An 18,148-nucleotide genomic window follows, 5' to 3' on the forward strand; every position below is an offset into this window, starting at 1 on the left:
ATCTGCCATACCTAATTTATCAGTCAGTTCTGTCAACAAGAACTCCAAAACACATCCTGAATTTATCCACTTCTCTCCGTCTCCACTGTCACCACTACAGTGGAAGATTTCTCTGACGACTGCAAAAACCTTCTTTTGTCTCTCTGTGTGTACTTTTGTCCCCTTCAAGTGCAGTGACCATTCCAAAATGTACATCAGATCATGACCCATCCCTCCTTCAAACTAATAAATAACCTATCACTGTATTTTAAAAACAATTTAATCCCTACCATGATGTTCCAGTCCTACATGATCTGCCCCATGGCCACCACTCTAATCTTCATTCCTACACTCTTTTTTACTCAGCTCAAATCTGCTGCCAAACATGCCAAGTATTCCCATCTCAGGGCCTTCATACTTGCTTTTCATTCTTCCTGCAGTGTCCCCACCCGCCAGGCTTTTTCCATGGAGAGCACAGTCTCGTCATTTGGACTACATCTCGAAAGCTGCCTCACACTTTCCTGACTACCCATTCTGAAGTAGCCACTCCCCCACCCCATTCCTAGCACCTCCCATCACTATCTCATTGTTCTACCCTACTGTCTTCACATGCTTACCCAAAACTAAACTTATTTTGTGAATTTGTTTGATGGTTGCCCATCATCCTCCTGCCCTCATACTCTCTTAGAATATAAGCTCTTTGACAGCAGGGACATTATGAGTCTTATTCACTACTGTATTCTCAGCATTTGGAACAATTCCTGTACACAGCTGTCAACCAAGAAATATTTATTGAAAAATGAATGTGATACTACAAAATTTTTTTGGTGTTGTAAGACTTTTTAAAAAAATCTTTTTATTTTGGAATAATTTTAGGTTTACAGAAGAATTGCAGAGTTCCTATATACCCTTTACTCAGTATCCCCTAATGCTAATACACTTGTTAAAACTAAAGAAATTAACATTGGAGTAATACTATTTATTAACTAAATTACAGACTATTCAGATTTCACCAGTTTTTCAATTAATGGTTTTTGTTCTAGGATTTAATCTAGGGTATCACCTTACATTTAGTCATCACATCTCCTTAGTCTCCCCCAATCTGTGACTATTTCTCAGTCTTTCCTTGTTTTTCATCACTTTGAAACTTTTGAAGAGTACTGTTCACATATTCTGTAAAATATCTAGAATGTCCCTCAATTTGGGTTCGTCTGATATGTTCTCATATTTCAACGGTGTTATGCATTTTGGAGAAAAGTACCACAGAGGTGAAGTTTCTTCTTATCACATGATATGGGAGGCGGGGGTAAATGATATCAACATAACTTATCACTAGTGATACTGACCTTGATTACTTAAGATGATGTTTGCCAGGTTTCTACACTGCAAAGCTACTAGGTTTCCCTTTCCATACTCTATTCTTTAGAAGGGAGTCACTAAATCCATTTTAAACTCAAGGAGAGGGAAATTAAGAAATTCCCCTAGAATGGGAAGTATCTACATATATCATTTCTTCCATTCATTTTTAATTATGGGGTTGGCCAAAAAGTTCGTTTGGGGTTTTCCATAAGATCTTACCGAACTTTTTTGGGCAACCCAATATGAAAAAGAGAGGTAGTGGCTTTACAGTAAGTCTCAAAAGGCAGATGTTATTTGATTATTTATCTAAAGGAAAAACTATATTTGTTAAATACTCTTACCTACCAGTATCAAGATACCAAAGATCCTTGCAGCAAACTTGGCTATTCAGTGCTTTTTTGTAGCCATCTCTTCCACTCCAAAAATACAATCGAGTGCCAATTGCAACAGCACAGTGTCCAGCTCTTGGTCTTGGTCTTGAATTTTTTTTATCTTCCTGAGAATCTGATACTAGGGTGGTCCATTCTGCTGTGTCTAAAGATATAAATATCCATGACTAATCTACTTTTCTTAAATGACAAAATGAAAATATTTTATTAATAAACTTTGTTTTAATAAATAACTCTTAAAAGACTCACCAAGATTTAGGTAAGAAAATGAACTGGTACATCTCCATTCACAATCATGAGGTGAAGTCTCGATATTTTCCCCCTTATGTGGAACCCATCCACCAAAGATGTACATCCTGAACAATAAAAAAAGAAAACATAAAGTAGCTGGGTTTTTTCCTAAAGTTTTATCTTATTTTTTAGACTTAAAATGCTAAGGACAGACAAATTTCTTTTTTCTTGACTCAAAGCTTCAGGACTAATAAATCGTTTATCACTGTCAAGGTAACGGAAATACAATAGTGAATACAGTGATCTTCTTTCAAGAGTTTATAATTTCATGAAGCAACATAGAATCAAAATTATTTCTCTCTGGCAAGTTATTTAAAGTGGGAAATATTTCAATTATAATACATTTGAAAATCAATATTGCAATATACTAAGGGATACCTCAGCCAGAAGGATACTCAAATGATCTATGATATCCAAAGTCAGCAGAATTTTATGTGTATAGTAACCAAAGAGAATTAAGTTTCATATAACTTTGGTCACTGATATCATCAAATACAAACTATTAAACTATGTTCCTCAGGGCCCTAAGGGTTCCTGAGACATGCCCAATGGCTGCTGAAGAAGAAAGGCTCATCAGGTTTGCCAATCAGAGAAGCTCTATTTTTTTTTTTAAATCTATTTTATGTATTACAGTTCCAGTGGAAAGCCACACTTAATAAAAGGATTCTGCTGTTTAAAAAAAGGAATATCGGGCTTCCTAGGTGGTGCAGTGGTTAAGAATCTGCCTGCCAGTGCAGAGGTCATGGGTTCAATCCCAGCTCCAGGAAGATCCCACATGCCACGGAGCAACTAAGCCCGTGTGCCCAGAAAAAAAAAATAAATAAATAAAAAAAGGAATATCTTTTAGATTTTGTTTATGGCTATTTTTTAAGAAGAACTAATGAGGTTCTTAATCACTGGTTGTTTCCTAAAACATCACTTTTACGGTAAAGTCCCTACACAGGTAAATACTTAACTTAAATTCTATTTAAATGATATTCCTAATCCTGGCCCAGTGTTGCACAAAAAAAGGGAACTTGTTGATAGCAACAGCTAACCTTTACGGAGTGCTGTCTATGTACCAGGCTTCAAAATGCTGTCTGAAGCATTTTATATGTATTAATTCACTCAGTCCTCATGAAAGCCTTGTGAAGGAGGTTTTACTATTATCCACATAATATACTTGAGGAAACTGAGGTACAGACAGATTAAGTTTCCTTGCCCCAGAACAGACAGGACAAGTTTCAAAGCTGAGATCTGAATTTGGGCAATCTAGTTTCAGAGTCCACATTCTATCCATAACACCATCCAAAGTATAATCATTAAGCACAGAAGCTGAATACACACCTGAGTACAAATCAAGCACTACTAAAAATATGTAAAAAGAAACAGTGAGTTAGATGTGTCAAATCTGTTGATGGAGGACAGATCAGTTTGACAACACTCTACCTTACACTTATGTAATACCCACTCTATGTGTGACACTGTAAGGAATGTGAAGAAGTACAAGAGGCAGCATGACAAGAAAATGGCACAGTAAGTAATTTAGCTCCAGTGGGCATATTACTTTATCTTCACTAAGCACAATCAAACATTACTAAACCATTTTCAAGAAACTAGTAGCATCACTCTTCTTCGCATGTATCTCAGTTGTTTGTTAAAAAGAAAAAAAAAGTAAGACCAAAAAACAAAAAAACACCATACTTATTTCCTATAACACTGGCTGTATGAAGGCTTCGTGGAAGTGGCACTGTCCCTTTAGTTTCTGGTTTTGACCATGACATAGTTTCTAAAAGTAAAAATAAGTATATTAGCAACTTATTCTAATAACAGCAAATTACCTCAACTTGCAGAATTAAAAAAAAAAAAAAAAAAGGACTTACCAAAATGAAGCAAAAATGTTTCAAAACCATTACTTGAATTTCATCTTAAAATAAACAATTCCAGCTGGCATAAATTGCCAATCACAGCAATCTATTTACACCTGAATGTTAGTATTTGTAATGGAGAGGTGTATTTAAGGTGCTACCAATTCTGAATGCAGACCAGATTAAGGACTTAAACATTTTAAGTAAGCGCACATTGTGCAGAAGACACTCAGAAGTGAGAGCACACATACCCTCCAAGTATTCATTCCTAAGATCCCTTAAAATAGCTCTGCCAAGGGGGTTTTTCACTGACCAGCAGTAACATTACTAATGCCACATTTCCTGTAGACAGAGTAACCACATGAATTCAATCATCCTCAACTGGGATAGCTCACAGAGTGAAAGGGGTACCACTGATAATTACAGGGACAATAAGCATAAACCAGGACCATCCAAAGCAAACCAGAACATATGGTGACCCTACTTACAGGGAGCCCAGGAGAGTTACTGTCATAAATCAAACACTCATTTGTTCAACTTGACTGATCAGCAACCACTCATATCAAATCTAAGAACAACTCAATAAATACTGTAATCAAAAATATTCTTCAAAGCAATTTTTATATTTGCCTTTATCAATCATAACGAATTCCTGAGCCTGAATCAAATTAAACTCACCTAAGTCAAGCTGCCATAGGTCATCCAGGCGAGCACCACACATTCCACCAAAAACATACATTTTAGGACTTCCAGAATCTCTTTTGCAATATATAACAGCTGTGTGGGATTCTCTTGGAGAAGGTACAATCCCTTTAGTCACTGGAATGCTCCAACCCACAACACCAGAACCATGCTGTAGCTCCAATTCATAGAAATCATTTAAATATCTAGGATATAATGAAGAAGTTAAAACATTAACATGATATCCACTTTTTATTTGCTTTTTGTTTCTATTTATAAAAATAATATATGCTTATTCATATAGTACAGAAAGGTATTAGGAGAGCAGAAACCCCATAACTCATTCATTCAACAGGTTTCTTTTTTTTTTTAGGGGGAGGGGTGGAGGGAGAAAAGGATCAATACGTATTTATCAAACACTACTGTGTACCACGCACTCCTGTGGGGATCAGTAGTGAACAGAAGAGATTAAAAAAATTCCTGCCATCATTTAGCCAACATTCTAGTTCATGACAATACCATGATGGTTTCAAACCATAGCTCAAATTGCCTGACACTCTTCCCATCAAGAGGTAGGGTCTATGTCCCCTCCCCTTGGTGCTGGGCAGGCTGTGACTGCTTCGACTAACAGAGTGTGGTGAAATGACACTGTGACTTCCAGGGCTCAGTCACAGAAGGCCAATGCAGCTTCACTACTGAACACTTGCACTTAGAATCCTGAACCTCCATGAAAGTACAACTGTCACAAAACCACCATCTGGAGAGGACACGTAGGACAGGTAGGCACATAGGATGACAGTCCCAGTTGAGTCCATCCTTCAGCCATCTGAGCTGAGGCATCAGACATGGGAGTGACCGTTCAAGCCTTTCTACCTGAGGGCTGAGTCATCACTGCTGTGTCCTGTATGAATTCCCAATACACAGTATCCGTGAGCACAATAAAATGGTTGCTATTTTGTTTCACTAGGTTTTGGGGCAGTTTATTACTTGGTACTAGCTAACCAGAAAAATCACTATTGACAATAATTAGTAAGTACCCATTCAGACCTCTCTCTCTATGGATACCCATACATGTATAAGCGAGGTATATTACAAATGTTGCTTTGAAACTTTTTTCTTTTTAAATTTTCACTCTATAATGTCATAGCAATGTCCTACATAGGTTCTTTACTCTAGAAATTGGCATTAAATGTCTCATCTGTGATGTGGGGTTTTCAATGTTTTGAGCATAATGACTTTTACAGGAATCTATCTCTAAATAAACTGAGTAATCAAATTATTACTCAAATATGAAGGCAAAATTAAGTATTTTAGAACATATAAAATTTCAAAGTTTAGCCACATAATTGTTTTGTGAAAAAATGATCCTAGATCATCTAGGAAAAATAAAAAGAAATCCAAGAAAGATTACAATGAACAAAAGAAATGGTGTGCAAAGAAACTAGTAATTTATAATTAAATTTAAAGTTGATAACTGTAGCTGTGAGATTTAAATAATCACTGAGAAAGACTGATCAGAAAATTAACTTCTAAACATTACTGTAGTCTGGAATAAGATTCACGACTCTATGAAACATATAAAAAGGGAGTAAGCTAAAAAAGGCTAAAGAAAAAGATAGTAATCTATTCCCACAGATGACAAGGCATCTTCAGTTTAAATGTGTGTGATAATTTTCAAGCAACTAACGGAAGCACAGAATTAGCATGTATAATTTTCAAATGATCAAAAGGAAAAAAAGAAAAACAATAAATCAAGAAAAAGGAAGGAGAAGGAGAAAAAAGCAAGGCATAGTCTATGAAAATAAGATGGTTAGGGAAAAAAACTATAAACAATGTCAAAAGAGAAGAGAAAAACTGAAAAAAAAATTAGTAAACATCACAGAATAATGACCAATCACACAACAGACACAGACAAAAGGATATAAACAGGCAGTTCACAGACTAGGAAATAAAAATTATATAAATATATAAACACACATACACATACAGAAATATTCAACCTCATCACAATTTTTACAAATCTAGCAAAGGCAGGAAAAGGGGTGTGGAGAAGCAACAACAAGCAGAGTAGACGGAAGACATAAAATTACAAGGGCAGGAAAAAATTTCTCTATTTTAAGACAAAGTGTCTTGGAGGTAGGGAGTGTGCAGGGAAAACAAAATAAAAGAACTCCGAATCCAACTATAAGCTATTAATAGCAAGGATGATATTAAAACTATTTAACAACTGATATGGCATAGACTTAAACAGATCAGAATGAATGCCAGTCAGTATGCTATACCACTTTATACTAGTTGTTAGTCCTATTTACAAAAGATAAGTCTATAACAAAATAATACACACAGGTTGAAATTATATCTATAAGGAACAAAACACAAATTCACAATCACACTGAGAGATTTTAATACGTCATTCAGAAGTTGATATGACCTAGCTTCACAAGATAAAAAAGCTTTGAATAAAGATGCCAAAGCAATACGATGGGAAAAGGGTAGTCTTTTCAACAAAAGGTGTTGGGAAAACTGGACATCCACATCTAAAAGAATGACTTTAGACACTTACTTTACCCCAGGCATAAAAATTACCTCAAAATGAATCACAGATATAAACGTAAGGGCTAAAACTATAGAACTTTTAGAAAAAGAGAGGAATAAATCTTCATAACCTTGAGATAGGTAAAGAGTTCTTAAAAGGGGGATGCTAAAAGCATGATCCATAAAAGAAAAAAATGAATAAACTGAACTTATCAAAATTAAAAACTTTGTGCTTCAAAAGATACCTTTAAGAAAACGAAAAGACAAACTACAGATTAGAAGAAAATATTTGCAAATCACATATTTGATTTTTTAAAGAACAAACTTGGGACTTCCCTCGTGGCATGGCGCGGTCATTAAGAACCCACCTGCCAATGCAGGGGACATGGGTTCGATCCCTGGTCCAGGAAGATCCCACACGCCGTGGAGCAGCTAAGCCCATGCACCACAACTACTGAGCCTGTGCTGTAGAGCCTGTGCTCTAGAGCCCGTGCTCCACAACAGGAGAAGCCACTGCAATGAGAAGCCCACATACCACAACAAAGACTAGTCCCCGCTCACTGCAGCTAGAGAAAGCCCATGTACAGCAACAAAGACCCAACACAGCCAATACATAAATAAATAAAGTACCACCCTTTAAAAAAAAAATGGTCTAAAAAACAAACTTGTATCCAGAATATATGAGGGTGAGTCAAAATTATCTGCACTCTGGTTGTAGAATTTAATTAACTTTTAGAAAAGACCAATACATCATTTTTTGACATAATCTCCTTGCTTTTCAATACATTTTGTCCATCTGTCAACAAGCTTTCATATTCCTTGATTAAAAAATGTTTTGGGGTGAGCTGCGAGCCATGAATGCATCACTGTGTTCACTTCTTCATTAGAAGTGAATCTTCATCCTCGTAGGGCTGCTTTCAGGGAACCAAACAGGTGAAAGTCTGATGGAGCAAGATCAGGATTAATAGGGAGGATGCTTTAACACCTCAAAACGAAGTTTTTGCAGAATGTCGACAGTGTGGGCAGAAGTGTGCAGATGTGCACACCCTCAGACCACAAAAAAAGGATCACTGCACGCTACTCTTCTTTCGTGCAAATCACAAGTGGGGCATCCATTTTTGCTCACATCACAGTACAAATGAACTGATATAACACATTCATATCCACAGCAGTGACTGGGGAGACAGTAGCCTTGAACAGAAAGCACTGATAAGACAGTGCGACTAACAGAAGTTTTAATATAATCGGAGTGCATACAATTTTTGACTCACCCTCGTATAAAGAACACTTACCATTCAATAATAAGAATACAAGCAACTAAATTTTATTTTTTTAACTTATTTTATTGAAGTATAGTTGATTTACAATGTTAACGTTAATTTCCGCTGTACAGCAAAGTGATTCAGTGATACATATAAATATATACATTCTTTTTCATATTCTTTTCCATTATCGTTTATCACAGGATATTGAATATAGTTCCCTGTGCTACACAGTAGAACCTTGTTGTTTATCCATCCTATATATAATAGTTTGCATCTGCTAATCTCAAACTCCCAGTCCATCCCTCCCCCCCACAGCTGGCAACCACAAGTCTGTTCTTTATGTCTGTGAGTCTGTTCCTATTTCACAGATAAGTTCATTTGTGTCATATTTTAGATTCCACATATAAGTGATATCATATGGTATTCGTCTTTCTCTTTCTGACTTATTTCACTTAGTATGATAATCTCTAAGTCCATCCATGTTGCTGCAAATGGCATTACTTCATTCTTTTTTATGGCTGAGTAATATTCCATTGTATGTGTGCACCACATCTTCTTCATCCATTCATCTGTCAGTGGACATTTAGACTGTTTCCATGTCTTGGCTATTGTGAATAGTGCTGCTATGAACATAGGCGTGCATGTGTCTTTTTGAATTACAGTTTTTTCCACATATATGCCCAGGAGTGGGATTGCTGGATCATACGGCAACTCTATTTTTAGTTTTTTGAGAAACCTCCACACTGTTTTCCATAGTGGCTGCACCAATCTACATTCCCACCAACAGTGTAGGAGGGTTCCCTTTTCTCCACACCCTCTCCAGCATTTCTTATTTGTAGACTTTTTAATGATGGCCATTCTGACTGGTGTGAGGTGGTACCTGATTATAGCTTTGATTTGCATTTCTCTAATAATTAGCAATGTTCAGCATCTTTTCTTGTGCCTGCTGGTCATCTGTATCAAACAATTTAATTTTAAAATGAACAGGAGGGTGGGGGGAACTCAAGGGAGGAAAAATAAATAAATAAATAAAATGAACAGAGATTTGAATAGAAATTTCACCAAACAAGATACATGAATGGCTAAAAAGCTCATGAAAAGAAGCTCAACATCATTGGTCATTAGGGAAATGCAAATTAAAATCATAATAAGATATGATCTTATACCCACTAGATTGGCTACAATCAAAAAGACAGACAATAACAAGTGTTAGCAAAGATGTGGAAAATCTGGAACCCTTATACATTGCTGGTGGGAAGATAAAAGGGTAGTCACTTTGGAAAACAGTTTGGTAGTGCTTAAGAAGTTAAATATAAATTTCCCACATGACTCAGCAATTCTACTACTAAGTATCTAATCAACAGTAATGAATACATGTCCATAGAAAGACCTATATGCAAATGATCATAACAGCATTATTCATAGAAGCCCCAAACTGGAAACAATCCAAATGTCTACCAATTGATGAACAGATAAACAAAATATGATATATCAATATAATGGAACAATTACTCAGCAATAAAAAGAAATATTTGATACATGCTACAACATGGTTGGACCTTAAGAACATTATGCTAAGTGAAAGAAGATATGAAATGTTCCTAAAAGGCTAATCTATGAAGACAGAAAGTAGACTCGTAGTTGCCTTTGGATTGGTATGGGAATGGGGACTGACTGCAAATGAAAAAGATGTTTCTTTTTGGAGTGATGGAAATATTCTAGAACTGGACTGTGGTGATGCTTACACAACACTATAAATTACTAAAAATCATTGAACTGTACATATAAAAATGATTACTTTTATGGTGTATAATATATACTTCAATTTTTAAAAGAGGAAAAATAAACAAGGACCTGAACAGACAATTTCAGAAAAGGAATTGTAAATTTCCAATAAGCACTGTTTATCAAGCTCATTCCTAGTTTAAAAATAAATCAAAATAAACCCATGTAATATATTTCACTGATTATACTGGCAAAAACTAAGAAGAGTGAGATGATTCAGTATTGCCAAGGGTGTAAGGCACTCTTGTACACTGTTATTAAGTCCATCTCATTGGAGATTGATTCAGGAGTACCTAACGAACTTAAATGTATCCTTAGACCACCACCGTCTCCCCACTTCCATTTATAAGTATCAATCCTACAAAATATTTATACATGTGCGAAAAGTGTAACAGCAAAATAATGGAAATATTTAAATGTCCATCTGTAGGGGAATGGTTAAATAATTTGCATAATTCAGACTACTTCTCAGCCTTTAAAAAACAGGTCAATCCATATCTACTGCCATGTAAAGATATACTGAAGGTAAAAGGCAAACAAACAAAAAACCCAAACAAGTAAACACACCCAAAGTCATAAAGCAGAAAGAAAGATCTCACTTGCATTAAAAAAAAAAAAAAAAGTCTGCATAGAATCAGATTAATGTTCCCAAGTCCCCTCTCCCAGAAAGCAGAACATGTATCCTTGCATCATCGACTCAGGTCTTCACCTTAAGGTGTGCTTTGCCCAATGGAATGTCAACAGAAATGAATGTGCTAGCTTTAATCAAGGCTTTAAAAAGCATCACATATATCTACTTATTCCCTCAAGCAGCATAAATCTGAGACGCTGACCCTCCATACAACAAAAGCTAATACAATGTGTTACATGAAAAAGGTCCCAAAAGATACACACCAAATTGAATTAGGTGTGCTTGCCTATGTTGGGGAACAGTGATGCTATGAGAAAGAACTTCGTATACTAATTTCTTGAATTTTACAAGTCCGTATCTGAAGAAAAAAAAATCTGTTTAACGGAAAAAAGAAAAAAGACATGCTAAAAGTATCTGGATTAGAGCAGTGGGATAAATTTTTTTTCCTTTTCTCCAGTTTCCAAATTTTCCGTGTAGTTTTAGTATATGTTATTTTTTAAAGTTTGGAGAAAAAAAAGCTAAGACTCTAATATCAATCTAATGTAGGTAAAAAGGCACATTATAATGGTGATGACAACTACTGTATTGCTGATGGCAACTTGAAAGTCCTTTGAAAATTATGCCAATGATATTATTTAGCAATCACAATGACACTGAAAGGTAGGTATTTAATCACTCATTTCACAGTGAAGGAAAACAGGCTTAGATTACTTCCACTGAAGGACACATACACCGTAAGCAGTGAATCAGAAAACAGCTTTTGGATTCTAAACCTCCGAATCCTGAATGCTATAATGACCATGTGATCAAAACATTATCAAAAAGAAAAGAGGTAGTGATTAATTCTGTTTGGAAAAAGGAGGAGAGAATTGGTTCTAGAAGTATTTGTTTGTGTGAACCACTCTTAACAGCTTCCTATGTGAAAAGTGGAAATGATGGCCTTCATTTTATATTCAGATTTTTGTCACCAAATTCCCAGAGAAATATAATTTGAAGATAATCATTTGTTACTTTTCATTATCACTTATGACAACTAAAATTCATTATGGCTCAACATATACAAATATATTGCCACAAGCAGTTATATTAATATCAATTTAATAAGATGATTTCTTATTAGAAAAGGCACAGTTTTGAAAACAGATATACCCAGGGACTAAGGAAAGCACAAACGGACACAAATTTGTTCACTGTTAGGTTTAAATGCAAATGGCTAAGCTTCATCACTTTTAATAATTAAAGATGGAAGAAATTAAATGTTATTAATCTAAATCATAAAATAAACATTTGGTCTGAAAAAGTGTTGGCATACCTGGGGACATTATTGTTTGAATCTTCACTTTCATTTGCCAAGCCACCAAACAAATAGCATTTGTTACCATATAAAGAGAAGCTATGTCCCAACCGAGGACAAGGAGGTAAACCAGAAGTAGGGGGTTGGGGTTTCACTTTTTTCCATAGCCAACGACTTGCCTAAAAAAGAACATAAATACACTCAGACAAAATCAGGAAAGCACTCCTATATTGTCACTAGTGTAACATCATACCAACACATTTTAATCTGAATCCAATCAGAAGGCTTCAATAAGCTACTTCTGGGACAAATGACAAGTAACCAGATAACTTCTGGAATTAAAATGAGTGTTCCAATAGAAATTCAGTCTAGTCTTCCATATTCACAGCTTTCCACAATGGCAAACTAGGCTTATAATAATAAACACTAGCAGTTATAAAATATTTTCCAAATGAAAAATTCAACATTCTTTATACCTTTAAGATTAAGTGTAATAACAAAGGGAGTTCAGCTTGAGGATGGATGATGCCTTAGAGGACTGGGACGGGGAGGGTGGGGGGAGTCGAGGGAGGGAGGGAATACGGGGATATGTGTATACATACAGATAATTGAACTTTGTGTACCTCAAAAAAAACAATAAATAAACAAAATGAAAAAAAGATTAAGTGTAATTTATGTACTCTCACTTTTTGAAATTAGATAATCCATGGATTTTATATTTACCTTATATTTTAACCTTTAAATAAACATAAAGCTCATTAAAAAAAAATTCTTTTTTTCTTGGCCGCACCTTGTGGCATGCAGGATCTTAGTTCCCCAACCATGGATCAAATCCGTGCCCCCTGCAGTGGAAGCTCAGAGTCTTAACCACTGGACCACCAGGGAAGTCCAACAGAGAAATCATTTAATAAACCAAACTCCAAAACTTACTCTTTAGCCATGGATGCTTTCTCTATCTAAAACTATTTTTGAAATTTTTTGAAATGAACTGCTTGTAAATAGGCACAATCCACCTACATCTGCCAACTACCAGATACCCTTATGATCACAGCCCTGGCAATATAAGCACAGTTCAGGAATAAAAGTCAGTTAAGGTTGTCACACAGAGCTGAGGCTGGTTTATGAGGGAGTCAAATTTAGAAAGGCTATTTGAAACTGTTACCCCTTTTGTATGTACTGCCAGAAAAGGAAAAAAAAAGTGACTATTAGTGTGAGGGTAACAACTTCTATACCTAAGGCAGAAGTTTTCAAAAACTCCTGGGGATGAGAAAACTGCTTGGGGATGAGCAGCAGCAGCAGGTGGGAACTTAGTAGGAATGCAAATTCTCTGTAGAGAATACTGATTCAGAAACTCTGGGGCCCAGCAATCTGTGTTTTCATAAATCCTCCAGGTGCTTCTGCTGCAGGCTAATACTGAAGAAGGAGGGCACTAAGATACAAAAGCCCAATATATAACTTGTACAATTGATGCTAAGTAACAGATATCTTAATGTTACAAATGTTGCACTGGGTATTGGAAAAGACTTACATTAGAAACTTTGGCTTTGGGACTTCCCTGGTGGTCCAGTGGTTAAGACTCTGTGCTCCCAATGCAGGGAACACAGGTTTGATCCCTGGTCAGGGAACTAAGATGCTGCATGCCACATGCCACACTGAGCAGACAAAAAAAAAAAGGAAACTGGCTTTTTAGTGAGGTGGAAACGTTTTCTTTGAAGCTATAAAATGTGAAGCTCACACTATTTTAAGCATGCTAATAAAATATTTTGCAACCTTTCAAAGAATTATGAGCAATATCATTATTAAAATTTCAGCTTGAGATAATAAATTTGAAATACACTTACTTGTAACTCATATAACTCATTGCTGTATCTTCCATATTCAACCATTCCCCCAAATACTAATATTCTGGTACCATCACAGACAAATCCATGGGCAGCACAGCCTGGAGGGATGTCTCCTCTAACAGCTGGTAGGAACCACTGATTTGTGACTAGTTGCCAAAATAAAATTAAAACCAATTATAATGAACAGTTATCATCAACTGTGAGTATGTACTTTTACATGGATCATTTATATCAGTGGTTCTTAACTGGGAATGATTTTGTCCCTCCACCCCCCACCCAGGGACAAACAAAAAAATTTCAGTTATCATAACTGGAGGGAGGTGGGGGTGCTACTGGCAACTAGTGGGTAGAAGGCTAGGGATGCTGCCAAACACCTTACAATGTACAGTGCAGCCCCCTGAAACTAACAAAATTATGGGGTTCAAATGTCAACAGTGCTGCTGTTGAAAAACCCTGATCTATATCATTTAATTTCTCAACAAAATTCCTACTTGGGGAGTATCATCCTCTCCATTTTACAAGTGAAAAATCTGACACAGGCTTAGTAACTTTAGCGCTGATCGTGAGCAACCGGCAGAGCAGAATTCGAGCCACGTCTAACTTATTTCAAAGTTAAGGTTTTTACACTCTACCAAATTGTCGACTAACTTTTTAACTTTTCATGCTGGGGTGCCAGAAGGAGGAGAAGGTGAAAAAAATAAAGTTTCCCCTACTCCACCGTTTTATTAATTTCTAAGTGATGACTACGATTAAGTTGTTTGCTCAAAGAAAAGTTACTGGTCACGACACAGACCTCAAGCTCACTGACTAGCCTTAAAAGAAAACAGCTTCCTTATGATAGCTGGAGCGTTTACAAGTGGGAAAAATGAAATTCCAACCTCCTTTCTATTCCACGGAGGTACTCAAAGGAGGGCCTCCGCGGCCGGGGGCATTTCTGATCTGCAGCAGCGGCTCAAGCTGACAGTCCTCCCCGAGCTTGGGCACAGACACCCAACCGCGCAGAGACGGGCGCCGGTCTCACCCAGGAACCACTTCCCCGACAGTTAAGTGGGCCACCAGCGGGGTAAGGATCTTGACTGCCACCTGCCAGATACGGGGCCTCTCGTTTTCCCTCATCTCCCCTGTATCCTCCTCCTCCCAAGGAGGGAAGGCAGGCAAAGACAGGAGAGGCCGGGAGGAGCTCCAGTTTGGAGCTGGGTTTTGACAGGGAGGGATCTCCGGGCTGCGTCGCGGGCGAAACTTCGGGAAGAGGCCCAGGCCGGTGGAAACGGTCTCTCTCGCCGACGTCCGCCAGCAGGGTTGGGGCGGCGGGGGGGGGGGGGTCCGGGACCGCCTGCTCGAGGGCCGACGCGCCGCGCTCTGGGGCCGGTACGGCCGCGCGGACGCCGGGGAAACGGCGCTACGGCCCGGGACGCTGCGGGAGCGGGGCTGCCAGGCAGAGACCCGCTCCCCGCCGCCCGCCGGAGGAGGTAGTGACCCGGCGGTGACAGCTGTCAGGGCCGCGGCCGCCGCCTCGTCTCCCCTCCCCCTCCGCGACTCCCACAGGCGGGGCCGAAGACCCGCCGCCGCGCCTACCCGTGTTGTAGACGTGCAGCTCGTCCGCGATGCCCTCGTTGCCCCCTCCAAAGATGATCATCAGCTCCCGGATGGCCACCGCTCGGTGTCCGTGCCGGGCGCGGGGGACCGGCCCCGTGAAGGAGGAAACCCGCCTCCAGTTGAGGAGGCTGGGAGCCGCCATCTTCCCAACCCCCGCCCCTCTGCCCACAATGCACCGCGCCAGCTCTGGCGCCGCTGCTCCCGGGGGAGGGCGGGGACCGGCCTCCAGCTGTGGGCGCGTGGTCGGGGTGGGGGGGGGGGCGGACCCCACGGGCGAAGGTGCTGGCCACGTGACCGCGGGCGTCCGGGGCGAGGCTGGAGCGCTGAGGGGAGCGGAGCGAGGTCCTGGGAAGGGAACCCGGCCCCCACCCCCGGGCGACGTGGCTGGCCTCGGGACCCCGGGCAACGGCTTTTAGGGTGGAAGGAGATTTCCTACAGGCCCGTCTCCCCTCCCCACCCAGAGCTTCCAGTTTTGTGTTTGCGGGAGAAGATACAGCGTTTTCCTTTACGGCCACTTTCATTGAGCATCTAGGACGCGCGGGCGGGTCAGGGCCTTTAAACGATGACAACACAGCAAGAAAAAAACTCGCGTAGAGGTTTCGAAGTGCGAGGAGCGCGGGGAGAGGAGAGGGAAGTCCATCTCCGCAGAGGGCGTGACCGCGCGCCGAGGCGCCGCCGGGGCGTAGAGGATGCCGGCGACGGCGGAGGAGGGAGTCTGGACCGCGATGGACCTGCCCGAGCGCTGCGTGGCCCCTCCCCCCCCCAACTCCCCCGGCTGAGAAGGTCGGAGTTTAGCCTTCAAAGGCAAATCAGGCAGATCAGATTTGGAGGGTGACACGCCAAGAAGTTTAGGAACGGTGAGCCGCGAAAGTTGTTTTGTTTTTGTTTAAGCAGGTGGGAGGTTATATATAGATCTGTTTCATTTACTATCTAACATTTGAGGATCTTTCATTGACAAGCACTGAACTCCTTGCCTTATATGCAGAGATGATCATCAGCTCGCCCAACAATCCAGTGAAGTGGGTACTGTTATCTCCGTTTCGTGGATGGAAAAATGAGGCACAGGAAAGGAAGGTAATTTTCTCATGGGCACAGAGCAGAAAAGAATTAGGGCCAGGATTCAAACGCAGAACTTCTGATTCCAGAGCCCCAACCCCTAGCCACTATACCGTACTTCCTCTGAGTACCGTCTTAAGTAACACTGCTAAGTCCGGGCTGCCTTGTGATCTGGTCCTGCACAGAATCACACTCAAAGAGATACAAGTCCAGCAGAGAAGGGAAAATTGAAAGCAACTAAAATCCCTACGTCACACTCTCAAGAAGGTAGCAAAGAGGGAATACACATAATGTAGACCGAATTTCCTAAAATTTCAATTTCTTCATCTTATTGCTGTCAATTTCTGTTACATGCCTAGCTCATCTCCCCTCCCCTAACTCCCTCAGCCCTACTCGTGTCTCTCCCACCTTCTCATTCATCTAAATTTCCTTTTCAGAGGTAATTCTCTCCCTTTTAAAAAGGAATTCTTACTATTCTTTCCAGCTCCTGCTTTTCAAGTTGTTCCTCTCACTGATTAATGCCCCAATTTCATAATATGGTCAAGGAGAATTTGGAGTTGAAATAGGAAAATGGCAGGAAACAAAAACTTTAAATATTTATGTGCTGATATTTTTCTTGGTCGCATACATGACATAGGCTGTTAAATGTTTCGGTTATAAAGTTTTTATGTATCTGAAACAATACTGGAATAGTTGGGATAGAGCAATGAGTTTTTCATAAAACTTAGATGTTTCATTTAAAGAACTGTATTCTGAGCGTTTAGTGTTAAAATGTCCTAACTTTTATGAATGATGCTGTAAATGGATGGTAGGGTTTTTTTGGGTTTTTTTGTTTGTTTGTTTTTGTTTTTATATCCTTATAGCAAAAGACTAAGGGTAAAATTAAAAATTGCAAATCCAATGCTGATATTCAAATTTTTAAAAAAATCAAAGCTGGTACATGATATTTGAAAGCCTAAAACTCTCTGAACTAAGGGAAAGATGAAAGGCAAAATGTTAAGACAAAAGAGATTACAAATGATAACTGATTGCTTAGGTTAGAAGCTTCAGGACAGAGGTGGAGGTCTGTATTAGTTTCTTAAGACTGCTGTAACAAAGTACCACAAACCAGGTGGATTAAAACAACAGGAACTTGTTGTCTCACAGTTGTAGGGTCTAGAAATCCTAAATCAAGGTATCAGCAGGGATGTGATCCCTCTGAAACCTGTAGGGAAGAATGATTCCTTGCCTCTTTCTAACTTATGGTGGTGGCTGTCAGTCCTGGACCTTCCTTGGCTTGTAGCTGCATCACTCCAACCTCTGCCTCCATCATTATACAGTATTGTCCTTATGTGTCTGTGTCTCTTCTCCTCTTCTTATAAGTTCACCAGCCATATCAGACTAGGGTCCACCTAATGACCTCATTTTAACTTATTTACATCTGCAAAAGCTTTATGTTCAAATAAGGTCACAATCACAGGTAGAACTTGTGATTAGACCTTCACAAGTGCTAGAACTTCAACATATCTTTTTGGGGGACAGTTCAATACATGACAAGATGCTTAATCCAGTGGGAAAGATATTTTACCAGAGCACCTTTGACTCAACTCTAAGTGA

General features: G+C 39.1%; 2 protein-coding genes across 14 annotated transcripts in view; one reads left to right on the top strand and one right to left on the bottom strand.

Moving 5' to 3' along the window:
• HCFC2 (host cell factor C2) overlaps positions 1–15,645 on the bottom strand; it is a 40,655-nt gene extending 25,010 nt beyond the window's left edge. For all 6 annotated transcript variants that reach the window (XR_009054695.1, XR_009054696.1, XM_057741887.1 and 3 more), the window contains exons 1-7: positions 15,476–15,645; positions 13,898–14,046; positions 12,075–12,235; positions 4,544–4,752; positions 3,702–3,786; positions 1,977–2,083; positions 1,684–1,872 (exon numbers count right to left, since the gene is read on the bottom strand). Coding sequence is in view for 4 of the 6 variants with exons in the window: in XM_057741887.1 (XP_057597870.1) it covers positions 1,684–1,872; positions 1,977–2,083; positions 3,702–3,786; positions 4,544–4,752; positions 12,075–12,235; positions 13,898–14,046; positions 15,476–15,638 (1,063 nt within the window). In the remaining 2 variants the exon portion in view is untranslated. The remainder of the gene's footprint in view (positions 1–1,683; positions 1,873–1,976; positions 2,084–3,701; positions 3,787–4,543; positions 4,753–12,074; positions 12,236–13,897; positions 14,047–15,475) is intronic.
• A 111-nt stretch (positions 15,646–15,756) lies between these two features.
• GLT8D2 (glycosyltransferase 8 domain containing 2) overlaps positions 15,757–18,148 on the top strand; it is a 48,277-nt gene continuing 45,885 nt past the window's right edge. For all 8 annotated transcript variants that reach the window (XM_057741134.1, XM_057741138.1, XM_057741141.1 and 5 more), the window contains exons 1-2: positions 15,757–16,353; positions 16,482–16,570. The gene's annotated coding sequence lies outside the window, so the exon portion shown is untranslated. The remainder of the gene's footprint in view (positions 16,354–16,481; positions 16,571–18,148) is intronic.

The sequence above is a fragment of the Hippopotamus amphibius genome, chromosome 7 (assembly GCF_030028045.1).
Source record: "Hippopotamus amphibius kiboko isolate mHipAmp2 chromosome 7, mHipAmp2.hap2, whole genome shotgun sequence".
Taxonomy (NCBI): domain Eukaryota; kingdom Metazoa; phylum Chordata; class Mammalia; order Artiodactyla; family Hippopotamidae; genus Hippopotamus; species Hippopotamus amphibius.